Here is a 26,051-nt window from a genome sequence, read left to right as displayed (position 1 = left end):
GCCGCTGACCACCAGGCATTCAGGGCTCGCTGGCCTGGGGAAAGGTGACGTCATCGTAGCTGGGAGGTGTAGGAAGGCTCCACCAATGGGAGACAGGCAGAGTGGCTTGCTTTCTGTAGCTCTTGGCCAATACTAACAAAGCAAAAGGGGGCCCGGTTGTCGGTATAGAACCAATGGAAAACAGGGAAGGAGCACGAGGCGGAGTTGCGAATCCTGTCACCAATTGGAAAGAGAGGGTGGAGCCCGGGCCTTGTCAAGCGTGACCAACCAGCGAGAGGAGCGGACCCTGAGGGGCGGAGCCGTAATGCCTTTCCCCAATCGGACAGGGCCAGAGGCGGGGCATTCTTTGGGGTGCCCAATGAGGAACGCAGCCGAAGCGGGCCTGTCAAGAGAAGGGGCTGGGGGCGGGGGGACGGTGAATCGGAGATAAACACTCCGCGGCGGTGGCGGCTGCTGCTCTTCTTTGGGTTCTGTCACGGTGTCGGTGGTGCCCGGCTCACCGGTCCCCTCCCCCTTCCAGCGAGCGTGGTCGCCAGAGAGCTTCTCTCAGCCCTGCTCTGCGGGGTCCACAGCGGGGCGTGGGTGTCCGGCGGCAGCGGCGGCGAGCCCGTGGCCAGTGGGGGTTGGTCCAGTGCCTCCGGCCCCCGGTGCAGAATGGCGGCGGCGGTTCGGATGAACATCCAGATGCTGCTGGAGGCGGCCGACTACCTGGAGCGGCGGGAGAGAGGTGCACGGGGACGGGAGGAGTCCGGCCCGAGCGGGGACTGGGGGCTCTGAGGGGCCCAGCCGCAGGTCCGGGTGCCCAGCTGCTCCGGGGGTAGTTGGAGGAGCTGAGAGCGCGACCGCGAGCGCTCCCAACCCCTCCAGCTCTCCCCACGCGCGGTCCGAAAGGAGGCCGCCGCTGCCCCAAAGGCAATGAATGGGAGTGGAAAAGGGACCGCTGCCCCGGGGTCCGCAGCGCCGCCCCCTCCGCACCCCGTCGCGAGTGGGGGGCCCGGGGCCCCCTCAGCCAGGCCCTTGGTTTACCTCACTGGGGCTCGTCCCAGCCGGCCCCCAAGTGGGCCTGGTGCCGGGTCTCGAAGACGGAGAAGCAGCGCCTCCCCTGCCCCGCACCCTCCCTCCCGGGCTCCGGCTCCCGGTGTTTGCCCCGCACCTTCGTCTGAGGCTGGTCCCACTTAATACACACCAACCTGCTGGACGTTGCCAGTGGGAAACCCAGGCTCCATGAGACTTGCTGTGTCTTTCTCAACAATGAGCAGCTGGAATGCTCCTTACACCTGCTCCGCACTGAGGGTATTCACTCAATTAAAAAAAAACCCAATCATTGTTCTAAGAATTCCACCTTGCTCCGTTTAATTATTTCCACAATCTTCTTTTAACGAAAAATAAATCAATCTTAAAAAGGAAATACTGTGGAGGGGAGAGAGTGTTGAATGTTCGGGGCTCATTCATTAACTGGATCCTCCGGTTTTCTAGAAGCTGAACATGGTTATGCCTCCATGTTACCATACAATAACAAGGACAGAGATGCCTTAAAACGGAGGAGCAAATCCAAGAAGAATAACAGCAGTAGCAGGTAATTTGGTAAATATTTCCCTTTCTCTTTTAGGTTATACTGTAGATGACACAAACTGCAGAATGGACGTTGCCTGTTGTGATTATAACAGGGTTATAATCATGTAAATGAAGTGGCGATCATGATTCAGTAATGTACACATGGTCTTAAGGCGTTGGAGGAAGCCCTTCTATTTGGGTTGAGGGGACTGAAAAGAAGAGAGAAATGGAAATGTTTTCTGTTTCTTTATGAACTTTTTTTAAAACTTAATTTTGCTTTTCTTCACTTTTGGAACAAAAATCTGTGGAAACTTCAAGTGAGGTTAGCAACAGTGACAATATTTTGCCTTCAGAAGTTGCAGATTCAGGGCAAGTTTTCTATAATTGAAAATACTGGACATTATCCACTTTTTACTTTTCATAGTAAAGATTTTATAAACGTGTTAAAGTATTTGACTTGGCATAGGTGATAGGATTTCATATTTGACATGTAAATTAAATACAGTTATGTGTCTGATAATCTAATTTGTCACTCTGTTTATAACGGCAAAGAGGAACGACTGAGGCTAAAACCTGCCTTTTTGGTGATGCAGGAACATATAATATTAAAATATTAATATGCCACAACCCTTTTATGTTAGCCTTGTAGTTCTTGAAATTTGTAAATTTCACTGGGAAGTAAATACTGGTCAATGGTCAATGAAATCACATAGTAAAACCCTGAATGTACTTCTTAGTACATGTTGAGTACTCCATTCATGATATTGCACCCTTTTTTTCCCCTCTTTGCCCTTAATATATAAGTTAGCTAGGAAATCTGTTTTTATTAGACTCATTCAATTATACCTTTTATTCCAGTAAATTAAAAACATTGACATTTTCAGCACTGATTTAGAATCCTTATCCATCTCCCATTCTCATGAAAATTCCCTGCGAGTAACTGTACTTGGTTAGCCTCTGTGGCATAATACAGACTACTAAAAGCCCGAGGTTTCCCACTTAAACCTTAAACTCCCTTGTCCTTGCTGCCTCTTCTGTCCTTGGTTCACCCCATTGTCCTTAGCACTGGAAGAACCACAGGATATGAGTGAACAGCACGTATGTGCCGAGCTCTTGAATAGGAAGGCACACGAAGGATGAATCTGTTAATTAGTTGCCTGGTAGTTCTTGAAATTTGTAAATTTCCCTCCCACCTTTAACATTATTGAATGTGGTAACAAGTAAAACTGTGCATGAGTACTGACAGCCTTTAAGAAGAAGGTTAATGCTGACTTGTATTACGCAATGGTATACAACAATTTATCTGTGTTGCTTTTTGTTACAGTATTTTTAAAAACTTTTTTGGAAGAAGGTTGAAGCCTTTTGGTTTATTTTTCTGGATAAGTGTAGCTCATTTGTTACTTTTATCCTTGTCCACTCATGATTTGAGAGGAATTGCTCACATTAATAGTCAAGGCTTAATCCTTAGCATTCTATTTTTTTCTAAGTTTCACTCTACTTTTTTTTCAAAGTTTTCACTCTGTTTTTTTTCTAAGCGTAATCCTTAGCACTCTGTTTTTTTCTGAGTTTCATTTTTTTCTAAGTTTCACAGGAAAGTTGTTGAGGGGATGTTCAGTGGTGAGGAAAAGAAGGGGATGTTGTTGAAGAGAAGTAGCTTGGCCCCAAAGTTGATTAGGAAAGAAAAATAATGATAGTTGAGAATTTCAATTCAAGAAATAGATTCTTTCTCTTCTCTTTAATATCCAGCTTTATTCCTGGGGAAATGGCTGCAACTCCGGATTTGGGGAAAAACTCTGTTATTTCTGTCAATGGGTTTGGTTTGCTTTCCATGGTTAGAGACCGGAGGCTATCACCGTTGTCCATACTCTTGACTAATAATGAATTTGTGCAATAACTTAAGTGGTGCAAGGATTTCTGAGAGACCATGATTAAACCTGAAGATGGCACCAAGCAAACATATGAAGCAAGAGCAGGTTGTTTTGTTTAAATGTACTCACTTCCTTCATGACCTGTTCAGAATGACCCTTACCTGAGCAGTGAGACATCTCCCCAGAGAATGCAGTTTGACCCCTTGATTTGAATTAGACTTATATCCAAGGCCATATATGGTCAGGATTTTGAACTGAGGTAAGGGCTATAGAAAGATTACTGCCGGTTTACATAACCATTGGTAACAGTTTATTCTTGTTAATTCAGGTTGAAATGCTGGGCTCTTTGCTTGTAGTGTCTAGGGGGGTACTTTTCCTTGGACAATAAAAAATAAGATTTAGCTACATATCAAACTTCTTGGGAAATGAAAATGCAGATCTTAAGTTTCTCTAGTTGCTTGTTTAAAGAACAAAAACAAATGAAATTGTGAATATTGATTGTCTTAGAATCATCCAGAGAACTACAGGGAGATGGTATCTTTTTTTTTTTTTTTCTTTCCTACTGATTTTTGAAATCAGTTACTAAATATTTAGAACTGCAATCCAGAGTTTTTAAAAGTATGTTTTGTTAAATTGGTAAAGCAGGCATTGGCACTAATGTGAAAGAGGAAGTTCAGCACTTGCCACCCAGTTCTTTTATGAGACAGTGGCCATATAGCTGACTTGACAGGGTGCGTCTTTTTTAAACCAAGGACTGGTTTGGCTTAGTTATCTTTTTGTTAGAATATATTTTTAAATGGTGACATTTGACCTTTATCAGTGATTTCAGAGTTATCAAATCTTTTCAGTAATCACATGGAAAATGATTTTGACACAAGGAAGATGATTTTGACACAAAGTATCTGTATATTCTTATAATGCTTTAATTTAAAATATAAATGTTTTCCCATCAACAGAGTTGGCAGGCAGTCTCTGAACTGGTCATTTTTTGAACGGCCTGCTTTTTATTAAAGACAAATTCAGTTTCACTAAACCAAATGTACTTCAGTAATGCCCTAGCCATTAGGTATAAGTCCGCTTGTAAAAATCACCATATGTTCAACACTCTTAAGTAATCAGATAAGGTCTATAGTTTCCAAAGCTCCGTTCAAAGTTCGGAAGGAGTTATGCTGCTTATGGAATTTGTTAAAAAGATTATCTTGGGGATTCTGAATATTTTTATACGTATCTTCAAAGAATCCAGAAATTTTGGGTAAGAGTGCCCTGTGTGCTGCGATTTTTCTGTAATCAGAGACCATGCTCTTTTCAAATATCCACCCTTCTCTCCTCCACCACCTTCCCAGAATGGTCCTTGTCTACAGTTAAACAGGGAAATCTTGACCAGCTTTCATCATATACTTTCATCCATTTACAAAATCTGTCAGGCTTTGAACTTGTTATTCCCTGTTAAAACCAGAATGCCACGTGCTTTAAAGCCAAACAGTTGCAGTTGCAGGCCAGACTCTTGTTAACTGTGATATCCTGATGGCCATTGCAGGAAGTATACCATCAGAAAAATATAACTGAAGAACACTGAAGGATAACCAAGTGAATCAATTTAAAGCTTTTAAGTCAACCAGTTTTAAGGTTCCCATGTCCTTTATCTAGAAAACAAATATTCTAAAATTGAAAATACTGTCATTATCTTATTTGTTTTTCCTCGTGAATAAAAATTGGCACCCCAGAAGCCTTGTGGAAGAGAAGTTTAGTGCTGGGTTGGAAATTTCCCATTCAAGACCACCCCGCACACACCCCATCCCCAGCCTCTGGTGTGAATGAACTTGGTGGTGGTGCCTCTTGATGTAAATGAGTGGCTCAGCGCTCACAGAGGTAGTGTTCCTCCATGATTACTGTGAGAATTTATCTCCTAGGCCCAGTAAGGTTCCAGTTATGGCCCCACAGAATTCTCAACCTGAGGCAGGGTGTCATCTCTCCTGAACTGATGAGAGTCCAGAGAATTTCCATAAGTAAAGTCAAGATTCAGCTCCTTTGTAATGCTGGGAGGTTCCTCAAGTTTATTTATAACTAGTTAGACATGAGTTGTATAAGAAGGACAATAGCCACATTGACTGATTTCTTATGACTTCTGTGGAAACCTGTCCATAAATCCTTAGACCAGACCTTATATTCAGGGTCAGCTATAAACACACTAAGAGTATGATTTCACATACACCTCTGCTTTCATCCAAGACTCTCTAATCACTTTTACAGTTGCTACCTCATTGATCCACGCTTGTTCGGTAGACAACTGGCAGTCATTTTTATTTCCATTTTACAGAGGGGTTAACCGAGGACGGGATGGTAAGGAATTTTATTTCTTTCACAGTACCAGTCGGTGGCAAAGCTGGACTTGAGATTCCACCCCAAGTGCTGCCTTAACTAGCCTATCGTCTTTACGCTGAGCAGAGTCTTGGAAGCCTCTTCCTGAAATAATTTGGTAGCTTTTCAACAGTAGCATCTTTCAGGAGGTTGTACATGATAAAACAACTTCAGGGAGTAGAAGGATTGAGCGAAGAAGGGTTATTTTTATCCATTTTAAACTGTATCCTATAGTCAAACAACTTAGCATACAATTTTGGTGTATAGCACACCTAGAGGAGGCAGGGCTGGGGTGGGGTGCCCCATCTCCACTGCTGCACACTCGGCCTGAAGAGAGCTTTGCGGTGTTATACAGCCCAAATTCACATAGCAGTGTGCGGCTGTTCTCCTCTTTGTGTAAATAGAACCCTCTTATTTCCTTTCTTAAAATGGACTACTTTTCCACTAGGGAATGCATGCCTCTTAGTTTGTCACTTCTCCTTGAACTCTGTTTTAGATCTTTACATTTATCTAATTCCCCAAAGGGACTAATTTCTTTAGTAGAGCCCTTTCTCTGTCTTCTCTCCTACCAACTTGGGAGAGAAAGCAGTTAAAATAATTGTGTTGGTGTTGGAGCAGTCCTTTAAGACAAGAATAATCTTACTTTTATTGTTCCCTCTTTCAGATCCACTCACAATGAAATGGAGAAGAATAGGTGAGTTGCCGGGTTCTGGGGGTGGGATGGGGGGAGTTTTGATGTATTCTTTTTTCATTAAGTTGAGACTTAGTTGCGGCTCTTGACTTCCCACACTTAGCACCTGATACAAGAGTTTACTCAGGGCCCTCTAATCAGCACTGCCCGTAAATCACTTAGATAGACCCAAAGACAACACCCCCAATCCTCAGCCCCCGCAGCCTGCTCTTCCCCAGCAATGCGTTTGTGTGTGACTATTCTAAGGCCAAAGCATTTTAGGTCAGAGGCAGTGTTTCTACAAGTAGTGTTTTTAAAAATTACATGCTACTGAATATAATTGGTAGCGCTGTCTTAAATCATGCACACACAGATATATAGGTATAGATATAGATCTATATATATATAGATACACATACAAATACATATGTGTATATGTGTATTTACAGTTCACTTGTGAATAAAGATTCTCAAAAGTCAGTCAAATGTATGCATAGCAGAAATTGGAGATGGTGAGGTACTCAGACGAGGCCGGCCACCCTCACCGGGCTCCATCTTGCCACAAGCTGGAGTTTGTCTCTCACCTAGATTCCCTCTTGCTGCTTATTTAAATCTTTATTTTTCAAATGACGTAGCCTAGTCATTCTCAACTCTGGTTGCACATTAGAATCACTTGCAAAGCTTTTATTTTAATGTTTTTAAAAAATATTTTTTATATGAAATACATTATACACATACACTCATATACTTGGGGGTAAGAGAACAAATTTTTATTTCTACTGATTTATTTTATTTATTTATTTTTTGTCTCTTGCGGATGCCTTTTTTTTTTTTTTTTTTTTGGCTGCGTTGCGTCTTCATTGCTGTGCTCAGGCTTTCTCTAGTTGCAGTGAGCAGGGGTTACTCTTCGTTGTGGTGCACGGGCTTCTCATTGCGGTGGCTTCTCTTGTTGTGGAGCACGGGCTCTAGGTGCGCGGGCTTCAGTAGTTGTGGCACGTGGGCTCAGTAGTTGTGGCTTGCGGGCTCTAGAGCGCAGGCTCAGTAGTTGTGGCACATGGGCTTAGTTGCTCCGCGGCATGTGGGATCTTCCCAGACCAGGGATCGAACCCACGTCCCCTGAATTGGCAGGCGGATTCTTAACTACTGCGCCACCAGGGAAGTCCCTCTGCTGATTTTATAAAATAACTTTTTGTTATAGAACTTTTCAAATATACAAAAGTAGAGTGAATAATGTAATCAACTCCTATGTATCCATCACCCAGCTTCCACAATTATCAATATTTTTCCAATCTTCTTTAGTCAAAACCACCCCTCTCTGTGGAGTGTTTTAAAGCACATTTTCTTCTATCTCTGGTAAAGATCTTTAAAAAAAAAAAAAAAGACATAACCACTTGCTTTTACCATGCTGAAAAAAAATTAATAATTCTTCGTGGAGCTTTAGGGGAAAAAAACCCCAAAAAACACCAATGCTCAGACCTCACCCCTAGCAATTCTGATTTAATTGGCTTGGGTTGAGAGTCTGCACTAGTATTTTTTTATAAAAACTCCCCAGGTGATTCTCATGTGCAGCCAGGGCTCCAAACCATTTAACAAGCCTCATTCTGGTCTCTGAGCTCGCATCAATTTGAAGTACAGGCTACCCATCCAGATTGAGTGGCTGTCTTGGTGGCCTGCATGAAGAAGATGATATGTAATGATGGTTCTGTAAATATACGTGGTTATTTCATGCAAACCCTCTTTGAAGAGGGAGCCTGACTCTGATAGTCAGGATCTGAATGACATGTTTCGTCAGTGAAAGGGCAGACCAGGCCCTGACTAGGAAGGAGAATCTTGGAACAGGGCAAAGATCTAGCATTACTCCACTGTGTGTGTGTGTGTGTGTGTGTGTGTGTGTGTGTGTGTGTGTGCGCGCACGCGCGCGCATGCGTGCGAGAGATGGATGCAAGGTGAGTGTGCCTCACACATGTGCTTCTCCCCATCCTTCTTCTCCCCTTTCAATTTCTCTGTGACTGTGACTGACCATGTTTGAAATCAGAGCGTCTTTATGCATTAGGGATTTACGTATCACGAACTGGAAACTCCAAAGTATCTCTTCTGAAGACAGAAAGGTAGTCAGATGTGGCTTCTCTTTCTCATCTTTAGATTCTCTCCCATCTTCCTGCCTCTGGGGTGAACTGGGTAAACTGGGACTATTTCTGCTGAAAAGTCTTCTAGTTCTCCTCCCCCTAGGCATTTTTTTTTAAGGCATTTATTTTTATTATTAAAATTTCATCCCTTCAGGTAAGGGCTCTTAGGCTTACTACAGCTTTGTGCCTTTTACCTCTGCAGGAATACCACAGGATGTCAATTTTATCATTTATTTTATTTTTTTAAATATTTATTTATTTATTTTGGCTGCGCCGGGTCTCAGTGGCAGCATGCAGACTCTTAGTCCCTATCATTTATTTTAGCAGTTCAAGAATGTTTATTTTCTGCCTACAGTGTCTTAAGAGCTTGTGCTCAGTACTGGGTACTAAGTAAGTTCATACTGGGGTATTAAATCAGCATGGTCTCTATCCTAGAGAAATGTAGTTTGTCTAACGAGAAAGACACAGAAACAGTCTGCACAGGAGGCTGTGGAGGCAAAGTTTCTAGAAAATTGGATTTGAAGTCATCACTGAGCAAGCTGCTTATAATTCAGATTGCTTCCATGTGACCAGTGTACTTTTGCTTATTGAAAGGTTAGTTATCTAGTTTCCTTATTGTCCTTTCTTTTTTGGAATTTGGTCTTCTAAGGTCTTGAGCATTTATTCTCTAGTCTAGAGCATGTGAGCCAAAGAGAAGGAAGTCAGGACTCAAATTTACTTAATTTAACCAAGCACTGGTTGCTGCAATCCGGGGTGGGGGGAGGGAGGGTAAAGTTGTTGGGCTCTTCTCCCGTATAGTGTAGCTGCTTAAGATTTTAGGGTTTGGTGGTCCGCTGAACAGCTGCACTTGTAGTCCCCTTGGTTTCAGTAGCTGAATCCTATAAAACAATACCACTTTGCTAAAGGCTAATATACCCTTGCCATTTTTTACCTTAACATCACATTTTTTAAAAAGATTGGCATGGCTCTCAAAAAAACAAAAAACAAAAAAGCAACTGAGGGGCTTCCCTGGTGGCGCAGTGGTTGGGAATCTGCCTGCCGATGCAGGGGACACGGGTTCGAGCCCTGGTCTGGGAGGATCCCACGTGCCGCGGAGCTACTAGGCCCGTGAGCCACAACTGCTGAGCCTGCGCGTCTGGAGCCTGTGCTCCGCAACGGGAGGGGCTGCGATAGTGAGAGGCCAGCGCACCGCGATGAAGAGTGGCCCCCACTTGCCGCAACTAGAGAAAGCCCTCGCACAGAAACGGAGACCCAACACAGCCATAAATAAATAAATAAAATTAAAAAAAAAAAAAGCAACTGAGGAAAAGAACTTCCAGTAATTGGATTTTTTTTCTCTTTAATATTGCGAAGTTAATTATACCTGTGTTAGTTTTTTCACACAGAAACCTTTTCTGAGGCTTGTTAGAGATTCTGGGGAGTTGGTGTGCATCAGGACTCTAATATGAGAATACTATATTCAACACCACCCATTTAATAATCTTGGCATTGGTGGGAAGATAAAAGAAAAGACTTCTAGAATGGTGGAGGCGGGAGGTGGTGTTGGTGGCAGCAGCGGTATTTTTCATTCAATAGACTAGGCATTTGTGGAGCACCAAAGATGCTGGGTGCTAGGGGCTGGGGATCCAGAGCCCACAGAGACCAAGCCCCCAGGGCAGAGGGCTCCGTTTAGTCTCACTGTAGATATGTCTGTCACTTGGCCTGTGCTTCTCTGCATTGTAAGTAATTTTGTGGGTCTAGCCTCCTAAGGAAACACCCTTGGTGAGTGTGTGGTCATTCTTTCTTTTTTTAAAAACTAATCTTGTAGAAAATTTTGAGAAATATAGAAAATCATACTAAAAATTAAATCATCCGTAATTCTAGCAGCCCAAGGAAACCGATGGAACTTTGAAATGTATCTTTGCAATTGTTTTTTGGAAAGTAACTTAAAATAGTTTAGTGTAGAAAATTGGAAAGTTCAGAAAAGCACAAAGAAAATAAACATTACATGTAATAGGCCTTGCAGCAGTAGCAACCGCTAAGTTCTATATCCGCCTAGACTTTTGTGCATACTTTTTAAAAATCAATATGGGATTATATAGTAAATAATTTGCTTCTTTTCAAGCTATGTTATGAACATTTTCCAATATCGTTAAATCTCCTTTTCTAACATTACTTTTAGTGAATGCCCAGTATTACATCATATGGATGTGCCGTAACTCATATAACCAATCCCCTATTTTAGGTTCTTCCCAGTAATTTTTTAAATTTATTTATTTATTTTATTTATTTTTATTTTTGGCTGTGTTGGGTCTGTTGCTGTGCGTGAGCTTTTCTGTAGTTGTGGCAAGCGGGGGCTACCCTTCCTTGCGGTGCGCGGGCTTCTCACTGCGGTGGCCTCTCTTGTTGCGGAGCACTGGCTCTAGGCGCGTGGGTTTCAGAAGTTGCAGCACGTGTGGCTTGTGGCTCTAGAGCGCAGGCTCAGTAGTTGTGGTGCACGGGCTTAGTTGTTCCGCGGCATGTGGGATCTTCCCGGACCAGGGATCGAACCCGTGTCCCCTGCATTGGCAGGCGGACTCTCAACCACTGCGCCACCAGGGAAGCCCTTTCCCAGTATTTTGCTAATATAAATGATGCTTGCTTAAACTACCTTATGGGTAATTCTCTGTCCAACATCATAATCCTTTCCTTAGGGTAAATGTATAGTTGTGGAATTAATGGTATCCACATTGTTACGGTTTTTGATGTTGACTGCTGGATTGCCCACCAGGTGGGTTATAGGTCATATTTTCCTTGTACCTTCACAAGTTTATATTTTACCTTAAGACTTTTATGAATTTAATAAGTAAAAAGCAAACAGAAACACACAAACTTGTTTTAATTTGCATTTCTTGTACTACTAGCACAGTTTAACAATTTTCATATCTTTGACAGTTTGTGTACGTGTGAATTGCCTGTTAAATAACCTTTGCCCAATTTTCTACTGAGGAGTTTATATTTTTCTTTATTTTGAAAAAATTCTACTATATGAAGGATATATATGAAAGAGATTGCCTCTTCGTATATCATATAATTGTTCAGTTTGTCATTTACGTTTACGGAATCAGTCTTCTCTCACTATCTGAAATTGCAGCCTCTGTTGTGTACTGAATTCTTGCTTATGGCTAAGTCTGCTTCTAGACTTGTTCTTCTGTTCCACTCATCCACCTGCTCTTCCTGTGCCAGCGTACACTGTTTTAATCATTGTGGTTTTATGCACTTCAGGATCTGGTAAAGCAAATCTCTATTCTTCCCTCCTCCTCCTTTTTTTATTTTACTATGTTCTTAGCTCTTTTCACCAGTTTATTTTTCCTGATGAATTTTGTAGTCAGTCCTTCAATTCTCCGTACCCCAAATTCTTTTGGGGATTTTCAAAATCCAAATTAAATAATTCCAATATAAATTAACCTTTAAAAGTTCATGTTGACATCTTAGAGCTTTCCGTCCAGGATTTGGTGTGTGTGTTCATTTATTCAGATCTCTTTTCTGTCTCTAAGTAAAGTTTTTTGGTGTTTCCGTATAGATCTTTCACGTTTCTTGTAAAACGTATTCCTGGGTTTATTTGTATATATTTTAAAATTGCTATTCGTTTCCCATTGTAATTACTGATTAATTATTGTTGGGATGTGGGAAACCTTTCAGTCTTTGGTTGTTGTTATATGCCCTTTATTGATGATAATTCTGCTCTTTCCTTTCCTTAGCTGGGAACTCCTCTTGTTTGAATGCCTTTCAATAAGCCACTCAGCAAATGGAGGCTGAGTGAACACATATACACTGCAGCCAGTGGGTCAGGCGTCAGGTGCTGGAATGGGCTCCTTTTCAAAAGAAGGTTCTAGTATCTCCTTTAATTATAGACACTCGTTTTTCTGGAATGGTACATATGCAGGCCTTTCTGGAATTAGGCAGCTGGTCTAGAGAGATTACCTCTGCCAGAGTCTTATGACCCTATGACAAAAGATTTTTTTGTGTGCTGAGGAGGATTCAGCAGCCTGATCTAAGCTGTTGTTTTCAACTGGTCAAACAGTATTTCAGTGGCATCTGGTCTGTCATGAGAAACCATTCCAGTCAGGTCTCTTCTGGCAAGATATTCTAATTGATTGCAGTTCCCTAGAGTGGTTTCTCTTGGGTCTTGCTTAGCCCAAGAGAATGGCCAAACTCCTTATATCGGAAGGGGTAGGATCCTGAGTTGTGGTATGCATTGCACCACTCTTACCGCTTCTGAACGCCCTTGACCACATTCAGATTTCACTCTAGGATGTTGCAATGAATCCACATTGTTGCCACATGGGCCTAAGGGCATGGCCTGGTTATTACGAAGGAAGAATATAGGTATTAGTGTGGTCTATGGTGGCAGTGTGGAGGCGCACACTGATTTGTACTACTAGAATCCATCTTTCCTGGACGGTACCTCTTGGAAGAACATGAAGAAGAGACATGCTGGTTATTCAACCAATTTCCAATCCCCTACAGGGAACATTGGAGGCACTCCCTGACTTTTTGTCATAGACATTAATAGTCAAAGGGTGAGACAGAGCTAGCAAGTACTAATTATAATCTATATTTTGTATTTTTTTTAATTGGGCTGTAGAAAGGAAATATTAAATATATACTTATGTATTTAATACTTTAATAGAGAAGTGACTTTATTACTTTAAAATGTAGCCACGATGAATTGCTGTTTCCGCATTGCTCACTGAGTGCCGTGTTCCCATACAGTAAGCATATGACTATCTTTGTATATTTTACAAAGATTACGATCACAGTTATGAGAAATCTTGAAACCTTCCAAGGTTCCACTTAAGTCAGTAATAATGATGCATTTGGCAATTATTTATAAAGGGTCCATTTTAGAAAAAGGAGAGTACTTTTCTTCCTCAGAGAGTGACTTGTAGTCTTCCCCTGGATTTTTTGTTTAACCCAGTAAGGCTTTGTTCACAACCCAAAATCTGGAGAAGGTTATGATCTCTGTGACCTATAATCACTTTTAGGGAGTAATTTTTTGACCCCTTAAGATTTGTTTCTTCTTAGTCTATACTAAATATCCTTTTTTAAAAATCACTATACAGCTCATACATACCCATATCTGAAATTATTTTTATTCAACCTCCAATTATCCTATAGGATTTACAAAGCTATTTAATTGGCTAAATCTGTGTCCACACAAAGGTAGGAGAGGAAATAGATATTGTTTATGCAACTCTTTTTTTCTTCTTTGGAAATAATCTTAGGCCCAATTTTAATGAAAACTAGTACTCAGTGAGGTCCAGTGTATCATGTTCATTAAGTAGGGCTTTCCTCAAAGAGAAGGGACATGAATTACCAAAGAGATCAGATTCTACTCTTAGGTCAGCATCTGCAGGTGCGTTATTATTTCTAGGCTCCAGTGGGTTAACACGAAATAGAAGACTTGGTCATTTCTATTATTTGGTAATGAAAGAAGCAGAACATTTAAATACATAGCAGGTCTGCAGCACGTGAATGAACGAATGAATGAATGTGATCTATTTGGAAAGGAAAAAAAGCTTCTGATAGGCTATGAAAGTTTGGAAACCTTTATGGAGAAGTTAAGTCAAACAAGATGTGGATGAGGGAAAAGAAAGAATATGTTTGGTAGAGGGCAAAGGGGAGCCCATTGTAGAACTTTCAGTGGGAGCTGATATTTGTCATGGTCTGAAGGTAGCTCATATAAATAATTCTGCAATAATTTGTTTCCATGTTTGATCACTCCAGCTAAACTTTAAGTACCTTCAAGGCAGGGACTTGGTCTTACTCAACATCGTATCCCCAGCACCTAGGAAGGTGGCAGTATGTAGTAATCGTTTGAGAAATGCTAGAGGAATAAATGAATGAAAGAGCCAAGCGTATATTTCAAGATTTCCACCTACAAACCTAATTACTTATCTACCCTCTTAACTGGCTGCCATACTGTTTGCTCTGCCCCAACCTGATTCTTTTTTGTCATACACCTCACTGTGAAAATCTGACGGAGAGAGTTCAGTTACATCTTCAATAAAGAAGAGTAATATCTGATAACAGTGCCTCCCTCACAATACAGACAAAGACAGACAGACAGACACACACCTGATTTCATACCATTCCTGGTCTTGACTGCATCCAAGTCAGGAAGAACTTTAGGGACGACAGAGTAAATTCAGGAGCACTGTCTGCAGGTAGCATAATCTCTACCTGTAATCTTACTCTTTTTGTTGCATCTTTCTCCCAATTTACAAATCTGCTGGCCTGAGAGAGAGGCATGGATAAAATCAAAGAAGCTTGAGTCTGGGGACTTCCCTGGCAGTCTAGTGGTTAAGACTTCGTGCTTCCACTGCAGGGGGTGCGGGTTTGATCCCTGGTCGGAGAACTAAGATCCCGCATGCCAGGTGGCGCGGCAAAAAAAAAAAATCTTGAGTCTGGAGGCAGAGATATAAAGAGCAGCCTTCAGAATTGTCTGAGAGCGCACTGGTGAGCCCCGGTGCTGTCCGTCAGTGCCAAAGCTCGGGTCGGGGTGGCGCCTCCAACAGCCCAGAGCCCACTTCACTGATGACCTCCTTCACTTGCATATTAATTTTCTGTACTTCATGGCTGACAAGAGTGAAGGAAAACTAACAACAGAACTGTGAGGTATCCAAATATACTTTATATTTAAATCTTTAATATATTTGGAATTTATTTTAATGTTAATCTCCCCACTCCCCTGCCATTTTCTGAATAATCTGGTCTTTCTCCAAGGATTTGCAGTGTTAGCTCCATTATATGCTAAATTCATATCTATTCCTAAAGTCTGTTCCTGGGAATTTTTTCTTCTCTTCCTTTGACTTGTCCATCTTTTCCTGTATTAGTATATTCTGTTTTTAATTACTGCAGCTTTATAATACAATTTAATAACCGGTACCGCACAATCCTCTTCATTCTTCTTTTTCAAAAATTTTGGAGGTCTCTCACACACTTATTCTTCAAGGTGAGGTTTAGACTAATTTCCCAGCATTAAAAAGATTACGGTTGGGATTTTTTTCTCTTGGTATTATGTTAAATTTGTAGACAAACTTGGGTAACATTGACATTTTTACTTTGAGGGTTCATATCTAGGAAAGTGCTGTTTTTTCCATTTATTCAGATTTTCTTATGTCTCTCTGCAAAGTTTTATAGTTTTCTTCCCAGAGATCCTTCCCAAACTCTTTTAAGTTTGTTCTTAGACATGCTCTCCTTTCTTCTTGCTATTGTACATGAGATATTTTAGGTTCTCTGGGTATGGATAACACATCCAGAGATGTGCTTGGATTTCCAAGGTCAATACATATTTGCCCCAATTTTTGTTTTCTTTTGGCCATCACAGTAGAGATGTAGGCAGGGGTCTCGGTGTGCTTCAGATGCTTCCCTCCCAACCTTGGAGTCCCTTCTAGCCCTGCCTCTACATGATGGGGGTGGCTCCAAAGGAGTCTTTCCTTTAGCATGGGTTAGCATTATAAAGTCCTTGCTGATTTTTAAACGTAAAAAAAATAATACCTTTAGCATAAGCAAGATCTTTATTTCCATAGAAAATGGGTTAGATTTTCCATTAAATCTTTTAATGACAAAAGATGTCAGTTTTCTTTAAGGGAGAGTTTAGTGAATTTGGATTTTACCAGATAGCCTCTATTTACCCAGTGAGATACTCTTGAGTTCCCTATTGATTTTGAAAGGAATATGATAGGGTTATAATTATCTGTGTTTGCTCCCAGCAATTATCCTTCCTCAAAGGAAGCTAGAATTGAAAGAATGACTGCTGCCACATACAGAGCACTTCATGTCAGACCCTGGTCAGGGACTTCCATACCCTGTCTCAGTTAATACTCACGACAGCCCTGGCAGGGAGGCATTGTCATCGTCCCTCTACTGCCAAGGAAGCGGATGCTACATGGAGTTAAGCAATTTGCTCAAGGCTACACAGGAAATAAGTGGCAGGGCCAGGACCCCAAACCTTTACCCTTAATCACTACACTAATATTTGGTTGTATAGTGACTGACAGATTCAGAATATAAAAATAATTAAAAATAAATAAAATTTGAGATACTAAAAAGAAAAAACAGAAAAAAGCTTACTGAAGAGAAGCTCTAGTTTGTATCTAGTTTAATTATCATAGGCCACACTTGATTCTGAGCAATCACTGACTGTAGCTCAAAGATTGGTTTCTGTGTGCTACCGGAGACCAAAGGTATATCAGCGCATTCAGAGTAAGGAGAGTGATATTTCTGAAGAGTCAGCAGGTGAGGTTTGTCAAAGTCCATTGGATCAGCGTGGAGAGACGAGGCAGTTGGGGCAGGAGGGAGCCAGGACTTGACTACCCTTCTCTGCTGCTGGTGGGGAGCTGGGAGGCAGCTCTTGACAACAGGGGGAGCTCTGTCTGAATATGTGATGAGAGGGGATCCAAGTAGGGGTCAGATGCGGGTACCAGGTAGCTTCCTGTTGAGGAAATGTAGCAAAAACCCCTGCTAGTTCCTGAAAGAGGGGTTAGGCCTGGTTCACCGTGGGACAGCAGGCTCCTTCTAGAAGGCCAGAGCCCTGGGCACAGGCGTGGTCGGGACTGAGGACAGAGAGCTGAGACAGGAGCTTGTTCTACTTGTTTGGGACCTGGGCACTCCGTGGGTGCTCACGGCTGGCTGAAGGGTTCCGGATCCCGGCGTGGGGTAGAGGGGGGCGGGGTGTGTCTCAGGCTTGAGGCCCCTCAGTGGGAGCTGCTACAGAGGGGGGGTCTGTTAGCTTTTTTGTCTGGTTCAGGAATTGAATTTCACTATCACATGATGGAACTGAGCCTGCTTCACGTACCTCATCCCTCCCCTGAGGGTGGCCCAGGCACCAGCCCGGGGATGTGTCTGCAGGTGGGCGGCAGGCGGGCAGGGCAGGCCTTGGGCTGGAGCAGTGAGGCGCTGGAGCGGGCCAAGGCAGGTACTGCCAAAGATACAAGTTGGCTTTGAATCTCTACGAAAATCCAGAAAGCACTGTGCTCCTATTTCCATAAAACTAGGTCAGAAAACACTGAATGAACATGTTTTAGCCTAAACTTGAAGTAGTCAAATGGCTTATTTCAAGTTTCACAACTGGGAGTGTTCTTCAGAAACCCACATTTGGGTAGTGAAAATTGTACTTTCTGGGCTAGACTCCCTGAGTAACTAGAAATGACGATGCATGGACAGATGACTTTGTTATTTTTATCAGTAGACAAACTTCCTTAAAAATTTACATACTCATATCTGTAGATAAACCCACATCATAAAAGGACTAATATGACACTGTTCTGAATCATGTAGTCTTTGCAATGAGCAGGCTGAAAAATGTCTAAATCTAATTTTAATTTTTGAACTTTTTTCAAAACTTGACAGCCTGTAAACTTTCTAGTGAGAATAACTGTATGTGACTAATCATACATTCTCATGGTGTTTCTAATAACATGATCTATTTTCATGGCTCTTTGTGAAGAATATTATCCAAGGTGAACAAGTACCTGTTATACACAAATTCTGTTTTTGTTTTTTTCTCCTCATGTAGTAGTTGGAGGAGCAAACCTCTAATGTGACTCTTTGCTGGTGGCCATTCCATGTGGGTAGGTTTTCAGAGCAAGCGGAAGTCTTGTAAAATAGTAAGGCTCTTGTACCGCTACCTCTTCCGAGCTCAGGAGTGAATGCTGGACTTCTCTAGCTTGCCAGGGCTTAGGGGACCTTGGACAGTCTAGGACAACCTCAAGAGCCAGAAGAGAAAGGCTCAGAAGCAGGTGAGGTGAGGGCTCAGAACCACTTGTTGGATCTGCCTTGGGGGAACCTCCTGAAGTCTTGATGTGAAGGGTGTGAATTGACTGCCTTGGTCAATATCAGGTGTATTGACCTGTATTCGAGCTTTCTGAAGCAGTTTTCTTCTTTCGATCCCAACCTTTGCTAATACGGTGAAATTTTTAGGAGGGAAAAAAGGGCAAACTGAGCTTTCCGGTTGTCTCCCAGTTCAGCCGGAGGATAGCCTCCCAGGCTCCCAGGAGCTCTTCTCCAGGTTGCCGTGGGGACGGGCAGTGGACAGGTACCTAAAACCCCAGGACCCTGAGCACTACTGAAGGCGCAGAGACATAGCAGAGATGGACTCTGCCCCGAGAAGCTTGAAGTCTAGTGGAATAGATGACACCATCCACGCGGCAAGCGTGCATTAAGCCTATGGGAGGGGAAGGCACCAAGGCAACCCAGCAATGGTTAAGTTGCGGCCCCATCTTTCTAAGGAGTTGGCAATGAATGGTTAAGTCACAAATACCAAAAAATTCAGGCAGAACAGTGAATTTCCCAATGAATAGGATAAACAAATACGTACTCAGAAAATGGAGGAAGCACTGTGGACTGGAATGGCCTGTGAAGACTTGAAGGAGGTGGTGGGCTGAAGCAAAAACTCTGAATCTTGGCTGTTGCTCACATTCATGGAATCTGCTAGCCTCTAGGATAAAGCCTAAACCAAGGTTTCAGTGAAGTATTAATTTCCAAAATTTTAGGGACTCTTGTGCTTCTGGTCAGTCTGTACTAAATGCGCTCTCCCCCGTGGGTCTCCGCGGCTTCTGCCTCATGCTGCCGTCTTCCCGCTCTGCCCCTTTGGGCCATTCTGCCACACGGCAAGACCTGTTGGTGGTTCTCTCCAGCTGTCAGCATGCTTGTTAGTATGGCAATACCACTGATGGGCATTTTCCTTGTTTCTAAAAAATGCATCTAACTTTTTGAATGGTTGAAGGATGAAAAAGTATAACAAATTATTCAGTAAAAAACTCCCCCCCTTTCCTTGTCCCTGTTCGACTAGCCCTTGACTCCTTTCTGCCCAGCCACTGTTACTAGTTTCTTATGTATCATTCCAAGCTTTCTTTATGTCATACGAGAAAACATGCCTTTAGATAATTATTTTTCCTCCATTTTTACCCAAAGATATAGCATGTTATATGCACAGTTTGGTATCTGGCTTTTCTTTACTTAACGGTATATCTGAACGTTCTTTCCTCATAGTACGTAGAGTACACTTTCATTCTCTTTCATAGCTGCATAGTACTCCACTGTATGGATATACCATAGTTTATTTGATCAGTTCCCTATTGAGGATGAGTTGGGTTGTTTTAATCTTTGCTATTACAAATAAAGTTGTAATGAATAACCATACACATTCATCATTCACATGGATAAATATTATATACAGCAAGATATAGTTGTAGTGATTTAGTGGTCCTGAAAGGGGAGAGAACAGTATGGGTTCAAAGGATTCTCTCACTGGCATGTCATTACTTTCTGAACTTGGATGTTCTGTAGGTCACATCATAACCCAGAAACCTGGAGATAACCTGATTCATGTGCTTAATAATAGTAGATATTAGTCTCTACTCCTTCATGCATATTATAGACTTAACTTTAGAAAACCATGGATTTTGCTTTTCCTTGGTTTTTTACCAGAGTTGTGTAATTTCAAAAGATGTCCACTTGGCTGGAAGTCACTGGTGGCATTTGCCGTCACTGGGCTGGGCGACTTCATACTCTGTTTGAGCTTGTTCTCCCAAGTGCCTTCCAGCTGGCTTTGAAAGTCTCAAATGCTACTGTGATCTTGTTTTTGTAGACGGGCCCACCTTCGCTTGTGCCTGGAAAAGTTGAAGGGGTTGGTGCCACTTGGTCCAGAATCAAATCGACACACTACATTGAGTTTATTAACAAAAGCCAAATTGCACATAAAGGTAAGTGCATCCTGGGATGCCTTTTTGTCTTTACCTGCCCAGTGAGGGTTTGTTTGTTGTTATGAGGGACAGCAGATGTCCGTCTCCAGGACAGTTCTCTCCTCTGAACTCCTCCAACTCCATCCAAGTCAGCGTGTTGGATGACTCACAGACTCAACATGTCCAGAACCCAACTGAGTAGTTCTCACCCCTGTGTGCCAGAAGTTAAATTGTCCATCCAGCTGTCCATTTCACGTACAAGCCAGAAACTCAGGGTCATCCTTGCTCCTGATGATCATCTTGCTCCTTAGCCACGTGTCAACAAAACTTACATATGTCACAGCCCGCTGTCGTTCTATAAACTCCATCACGTACTGTAGTTCACTCCTCAGAGGCCTCCTCCAAGCTAATCTCCAGGCTTCCCAAGAGCAATCCTGCCAAAGCTCAAATCAACATGTCACCACATTTAAAAGTCTTCCGTGGCTCAGGACACACTCACTGTATGACCAGGCCTGCCCGACCCAGCCCTCCCCTGCCTGTGCAGCAGCAGCTTGTGCCAGAGGCTCCCCTCTCTGCCTCAGCCCTTCTTTCAGTCCCTTGCACTTGTCAGGCTCTCTCACCACAGGGCCTTTGCACATCCTGTTCCCTCTGCTTGGTACGCTTTCCCCTCCCTTCTTCACCTAGTTAACTTCTTGTCATCCTTCAGACCTCAGCACAGGTATCACCGTGCGGGGAAACCTTCCCTGACTAGGTCACCTCCTTCCTGCAACAGATGGTCCTTATTATTACTGGATCTCTCTCTCTCTCTTAGCACTTATCACAGTTGACACCTGACCATGGTTTGTGTGACTATTTGGTTGTCTCTGTCCACGCTGTTAGAGTATGGACAAGGGAGGGGACCAGATCTTTGTATTCACCTTGTATTTCTAGCACCTCCCGGAGGGTCTGAAACAGAGTCAGCACTCAGTACATGGCTTGAATAGCAAAGGGTAACTCCTGAGAGCCACAGCCAAAATCACTGTTTAGCATGTTTTTATAGTCAGAGTCACAATTGGACACGTGTCACTTGAATTATGGTTAATAGCCTTGCATACATGACAATTGTAGGCGGGAAAAGAACCTCTGTTTAGAGCAAAACAACCACAGTTACACAGTCTTCATAATTATCTGAAGAATTATCTGAGACGCTAGAGAACAGATTTGTAAAAACAAAATGATCTATGGAAATGTGTTTTCTAAGCTCTTATTTGGACAATTTAGAATCAGGACTTCAAAAGGGAATATTATTCCTGCCAACAGACAGAAGTTAAAAGAGATTTGGCATGACGCAAAAAAAAGCGCCTATGTAATTGGGACACGTACTTGAATAAACATACTTCTAAAGGAAAGCCTGTTTCTTAAGCGCCCGTCACACGCAGTGCTCTAGCTCAGGGAGTAGGTGTTTGGGGCGTCACCACAGACAAGGGAGACCAGGTTGGGGGTTCCTGCCACAGTCTTTCCACTATCACAGTCGAGGGGTGCTGGACCCTAGAGTGTCAGCTCACCCCGGAAGCCACGCGGCAGTGCAGGTTCCAAAGTGTTGTCGATGCTGAAAAAGTTAGATGTAGACAGGAGTCACCGGCCAGGCAGCTCCCTGTGCCTGCGAGAAGCCTGACAAGGGACACAGCCAGTGGCTTCTGAGGAAAACTGCCGTATTTCCCCGCAAGGCAGGGAGGTGCAGGGTCATTACCAATTTTGAAATCCGCCTGTGCCCTTCAACAACTACCCCTTTGACCTGCAGAAACTTGAAGACTGTGACAGAAAAGCCATTCACCAAATAGACCAGCTTCAGCGAGAGCAGCGACACCTGAAGAGGCAGCTGGAGCAGCTGGGCATCGAGAGGATACGGACGGACAGCACCGGCTCCTCCGTCTCCTCGGAGCGCTCCGACTCCGACAGGGGTGAGCCCCCCTGACCCCGCATCCTCAGGCCCCTCCCCAGCCCCCTGCCGCCTGCCAGAGGCGGAGCCGAGGGGAAGCTGAGAGCCCCCGTGACTCGGAGAAGTGGAGGGGCGCGGCCTGCGGGGACAGGCGCCCTCTCCTGCAGCGGTTAGGCCCCGCGGCCCAGGAGCGGCGCGGCCGCCCAGTCGCTTGGCTCTTCCGAAGCAGGCCTTCACCACGCTCTGTCTCGTCCTCCCCACAGAAGAGATCGACGTGGACGTGGAAAGCACAGACGACCTCACGGGCGACCTGGACTGGAGCAGCAGCAGCGTGAGCGACTCGGACGAGCGGGGAAGCACGCAGAGCCTGGGCAGCGATGAGGGCTACTCCAGCTCCAGCATCAAGAGGAGGAAGCTCCAGGACAGTCCCAAGACGCGTCTCGGTCTCTAGGAGAGCGTGGTCGCCTCGGCTGCCGCCCGGATGGTCCTGCCCGTCGGCTCCGATTAGGTAGTGTGTCGGACCTGCCCACAATTCCCTCGCACGTCAGCTTCCGTGTTCCACCGTCACCAAAAGCAGCTGTGCAAAAGTTGTCAAGGAAGTGCTTAGGGGTGTGGGTTTCTTTTCCTTTTTTTTTTTCCTTTTTCTTTCTCTGTTCTTTTCTTTTTTTTTTTTTTTTTGATCCCCGATCCCCATCTTGCATGGGGTTGAGCGGGCCCCTGCGCCTGCTGGCGTAGGGTAGGCACACGCTGAGCGAGTCAGTGCAGCCTGCACGCCTGAGGTCATCACAGACCCCTTATTGCGCAGTCTGGGGTGGCTGAATGCCACTCATCCCTCTAAGAAGTTGGGGGACACCGACCAGGATTGTGGGTTTCTGATTGCATCCTCTGGCTTCTCTCTTTCTCTCCATAAAAATTCGTCTCTGACAGACTGTACATTCCAATCACTTTGAAGCACCCAAGAATTCTTAGATGGGATAGGCACTTACTCACATCTCGGCAATTTCCCCCTCTTATTTACTGTCCCCGTATAGTCTATCAGACCTTCCTTGAAGTTTTCTGGCTTCCTCTGTGACTTGCCTAGCAGAAATGTCCGAATGTGTCTTGTGCTTGGGAAACTGAAGGAAACAAACTTTTAAAGTTGAGATCCTGATCTCAGAACTCCAAAGTAAGCTTTGAAAGTGGGATTTAAGAGCGCTTAACCATGGCCCTCACCGCCCGCGAGCAGGCAGGAATACCTCCAGAAAACACACCCTTCACACACGTCCCGCGCCAACGCCCCCGACCCGCGTGTGGACGGCCGCAGTATCTCTCACTCTCAAACGGACACCTTGCGAGCATGTCTTTGGGGTGGCACAGCTTATAAAAGTTCCAGCATCGTTTGTTCTCACGAACAAAACGGCACAGTCTATTTTTGTGCGCTGTCCTTGGGACCGTGCCGTGTCCTGCTCTCCCAAGGCACATTTCCCCTCCAAGTTGGCTATGCTCCTTGTCTCTGGAACATTTTTTTTTCCTACCTCAGAGATAAATGAGATCTCCATTTCCCACTTAACACAAACTGATTATGCCTCTCTTTTTTTGTTTTTGTTTTTGTTTTTGTTTTTTCCCCAAATAAGTGACATTTGGTCCAATTCTAATCTATTTTCCTGTTTAACTTTCAGCAATAACTGAGCTTTGGCGCTAGCTGAGCTAGTGTCCATCATCAGTGAAAGGAAAAGTCCACATTTCTGCTCTCTGTTGCAGGTGAACGGGAGGGGATGGTACAGTGTGACTACAATTCCTCTCCTTATTGATTATTTTTGGACACACCCAGAAACTTCTTTATGGAGGCTTTTGGGTTAATAGTTTAAAAGGCTGATTTTTCTTTTTGGTTATGATTTCTCCCTTAAGTGGTCTCCCACTATGTAGCATTTTTATTTAAGCTAAAACAGAGCACATGTATATGTACATAAGACACATTAAATCTATAAATACTATTTATTCATTTTATATAAACTAATGTAATAGAAAAAAAATTCTTATGACTGTGCTTTTATAGATGTTCTAGAAACTTTGTATGTAGGTATCTACAGAATTGGTTCATTTCCCCTTAATACTTTTGCATTCATAGTTTTGAGGTCTCGATGTTTTCAGCCTCTGGTGAATCTTTTTCATTGAATTCGAACCATTTGTAAAACCTGTGACGCTGAAACAGAGCATGTGTCACAAAGTGATGAGAACATTCCTAAAATCCACAGCCGCACTGCAACTTAAGGGCTCCCTGGCTGAACCAGTAGCGGCAGCGCCTGTGCCCGCCGCTGGCCTGTGGTCTCCCCGGCCCCAGCCTCACGCCCTCAGCGCCTCTTCCTTGCCCACGACTAAAAGTTCAAGCGCGCTCCCCACGGAAGCTCATTCTAGACATGAAGAGCAGTCGAAACAAAGATTACTTTTGTGTTTATTTTTTTCTTTTTATTGATTTCTTAATGTATTAAATTTTTTTAATTGGAAGTAGTGATTCCTAAATGATTCCAAAGTCATCTGTAATTCTTCTGTTTTCGTTTTGTTCTGTTTTTCTCTCCATTTCAGCTTTGGGTGGGGGCAGGGGCAGGTGACACAAAGGATTTTTTTTTTTTTTTTTTTATTGTTGGAATCTTTTCCAATTACCAGCTGAAGATTTGCACTGAAATACAACTTGTATGCCTTTTGCATTTTTAAAGCCTGCTTCCTGAATTTAAGCAGAGTGATAGTGTTCAAAGAGCCAGCTCAGCCTGTAACATGTTTGAAAAAGATATACCTGCACTTTGAGGTCCCTTTCGAATGCCATTCGCTAGACCTCGCAAGCATTTTAATTGCTACATTCAAGCGCCTCACAAGTCCACGATGCTAGATCCTGTACGGCATCGAAAACTCAAGACTTTGGCAAAAGCTTGTGGGCTTGCGTTGGGGGAGGGAAGGGAACAAAACTTGTGTATTTGTTTGTTTAATTTAGAAATAAGGCATCTGAGAGATGCCATTATTTTCTGTGTTTTAATTGTTGTGCCTTTGAGTTAAACTGCATTTTTGTCTTTTGGTTGAAATATGAAATGTACTGTCCCAATATAAAATAGTAATTATTTGACCTTTGCACTGTTTGTCTGGTCCTTTTCAATTTGATGGCATATAAATGTGGAACTTAATAGATCTCTATATTTTTAATGCACTTGTGATAAACTGACACCAGGGTTAGACACGACTTTCAAATCTTGAGGTAGACCGAATGCTAGACAGGCCTCTCTCTAACCAAAACTGTAACCTTCAGGACCAGCAAACTCAGCCCCAGGCAGCTAACCCCCTTCCCTACGTGGCTGATCAGCCGCCCTGATGCGCCAATCTGTCGTGTCATTCACTGATCCACCAGCATAACTGTTAAGAGCTATACAGTCTTTTTGGTTCTGTTTCGTTGTTGTTGTTGTTTTGTTTTTTTAAGCAAAATGAAAAACCTTTCTATTAGGGTTGTTGGGGGGAGGGGACGGGCAAAGATACAAGCCCCAGCCTTTAAGACTTTGACTATTGTACGTAAATATAGATGTGTGTAAATATAAGCACATGCATATTTTTATGTGAAAACTGGTTTTAAGAAACTAAAAACAAGTCTACACTCTTATTGATACCATTGCAATGCAAATGGGAAAGTAAAGAGTATGTAGTGCAGTTTAATTTCATGCAGTGAGAAAATATATGTGTGCTTCTGTTAACATCCCAGAAAACCTAGCTTTCCATGCCTGTTGTCTTAGAATGGCGGGCAGGCACCCAGGGTGTATTTGTTTTCTTTTGCTAAGCAGAGATCTGGAATTCAAGGTGCTGATAGCGACCGTGGCTCCTTTCTCTAGTCAC

At 43.2% G+C, this 26,051-nt stretch overlaps 1 protein-coding gene across 1 annotated transcript; it reads left to right on the top strand.

Annotated features, from left to right (window-relative positions):
• The first annotated feature begins 449 nt into the window (after nucleotides 1–449).
• Nucleotides 450–25,301, top strand: MXD1 (MAX dimerization protein 1). Its single transcript, XM_082356424.1, has 6 exons — nucleotides 450–727; nucleotides 1,477–1,576; nucleotides 6,445–6,474; nucleotides 20,191–20,305; nucleotides 22,065–22,224; nucleotides 22,466–25,301. The coding sequence occupies exons 1-6, from the start codon at nucleotides 655–657 to the stop codon at nucleotides 22,651–22,653; spliced, it is 666 nt and encodes a 221-aa protein (XP_082212550.1). The 5' UTR covers nucleotides 450–654; the 3' UTR covers nucleotides 22,654–25,301.
• The last annotated feature ends 750 nt before the right edge of the window (nucleotides 25,302–26,051 follow it).

Source organism: Balaenoptera borealis (genome assembly GCF_965194805.1).
Source record: "Balaenoptera borealis genome assembly, chromosome: 15".
Classification (NCBI taxonomy): domain Eukaryota; kingdom Metazoa; phylum Chordata; class Mammalia; order Artiodactyla; family Balaenopteridae; genus Balaenoptera; species Balaenoptera borealis.
This window is presented reverse-complemented; position numbering and strand designations above follow the sequence as displayed.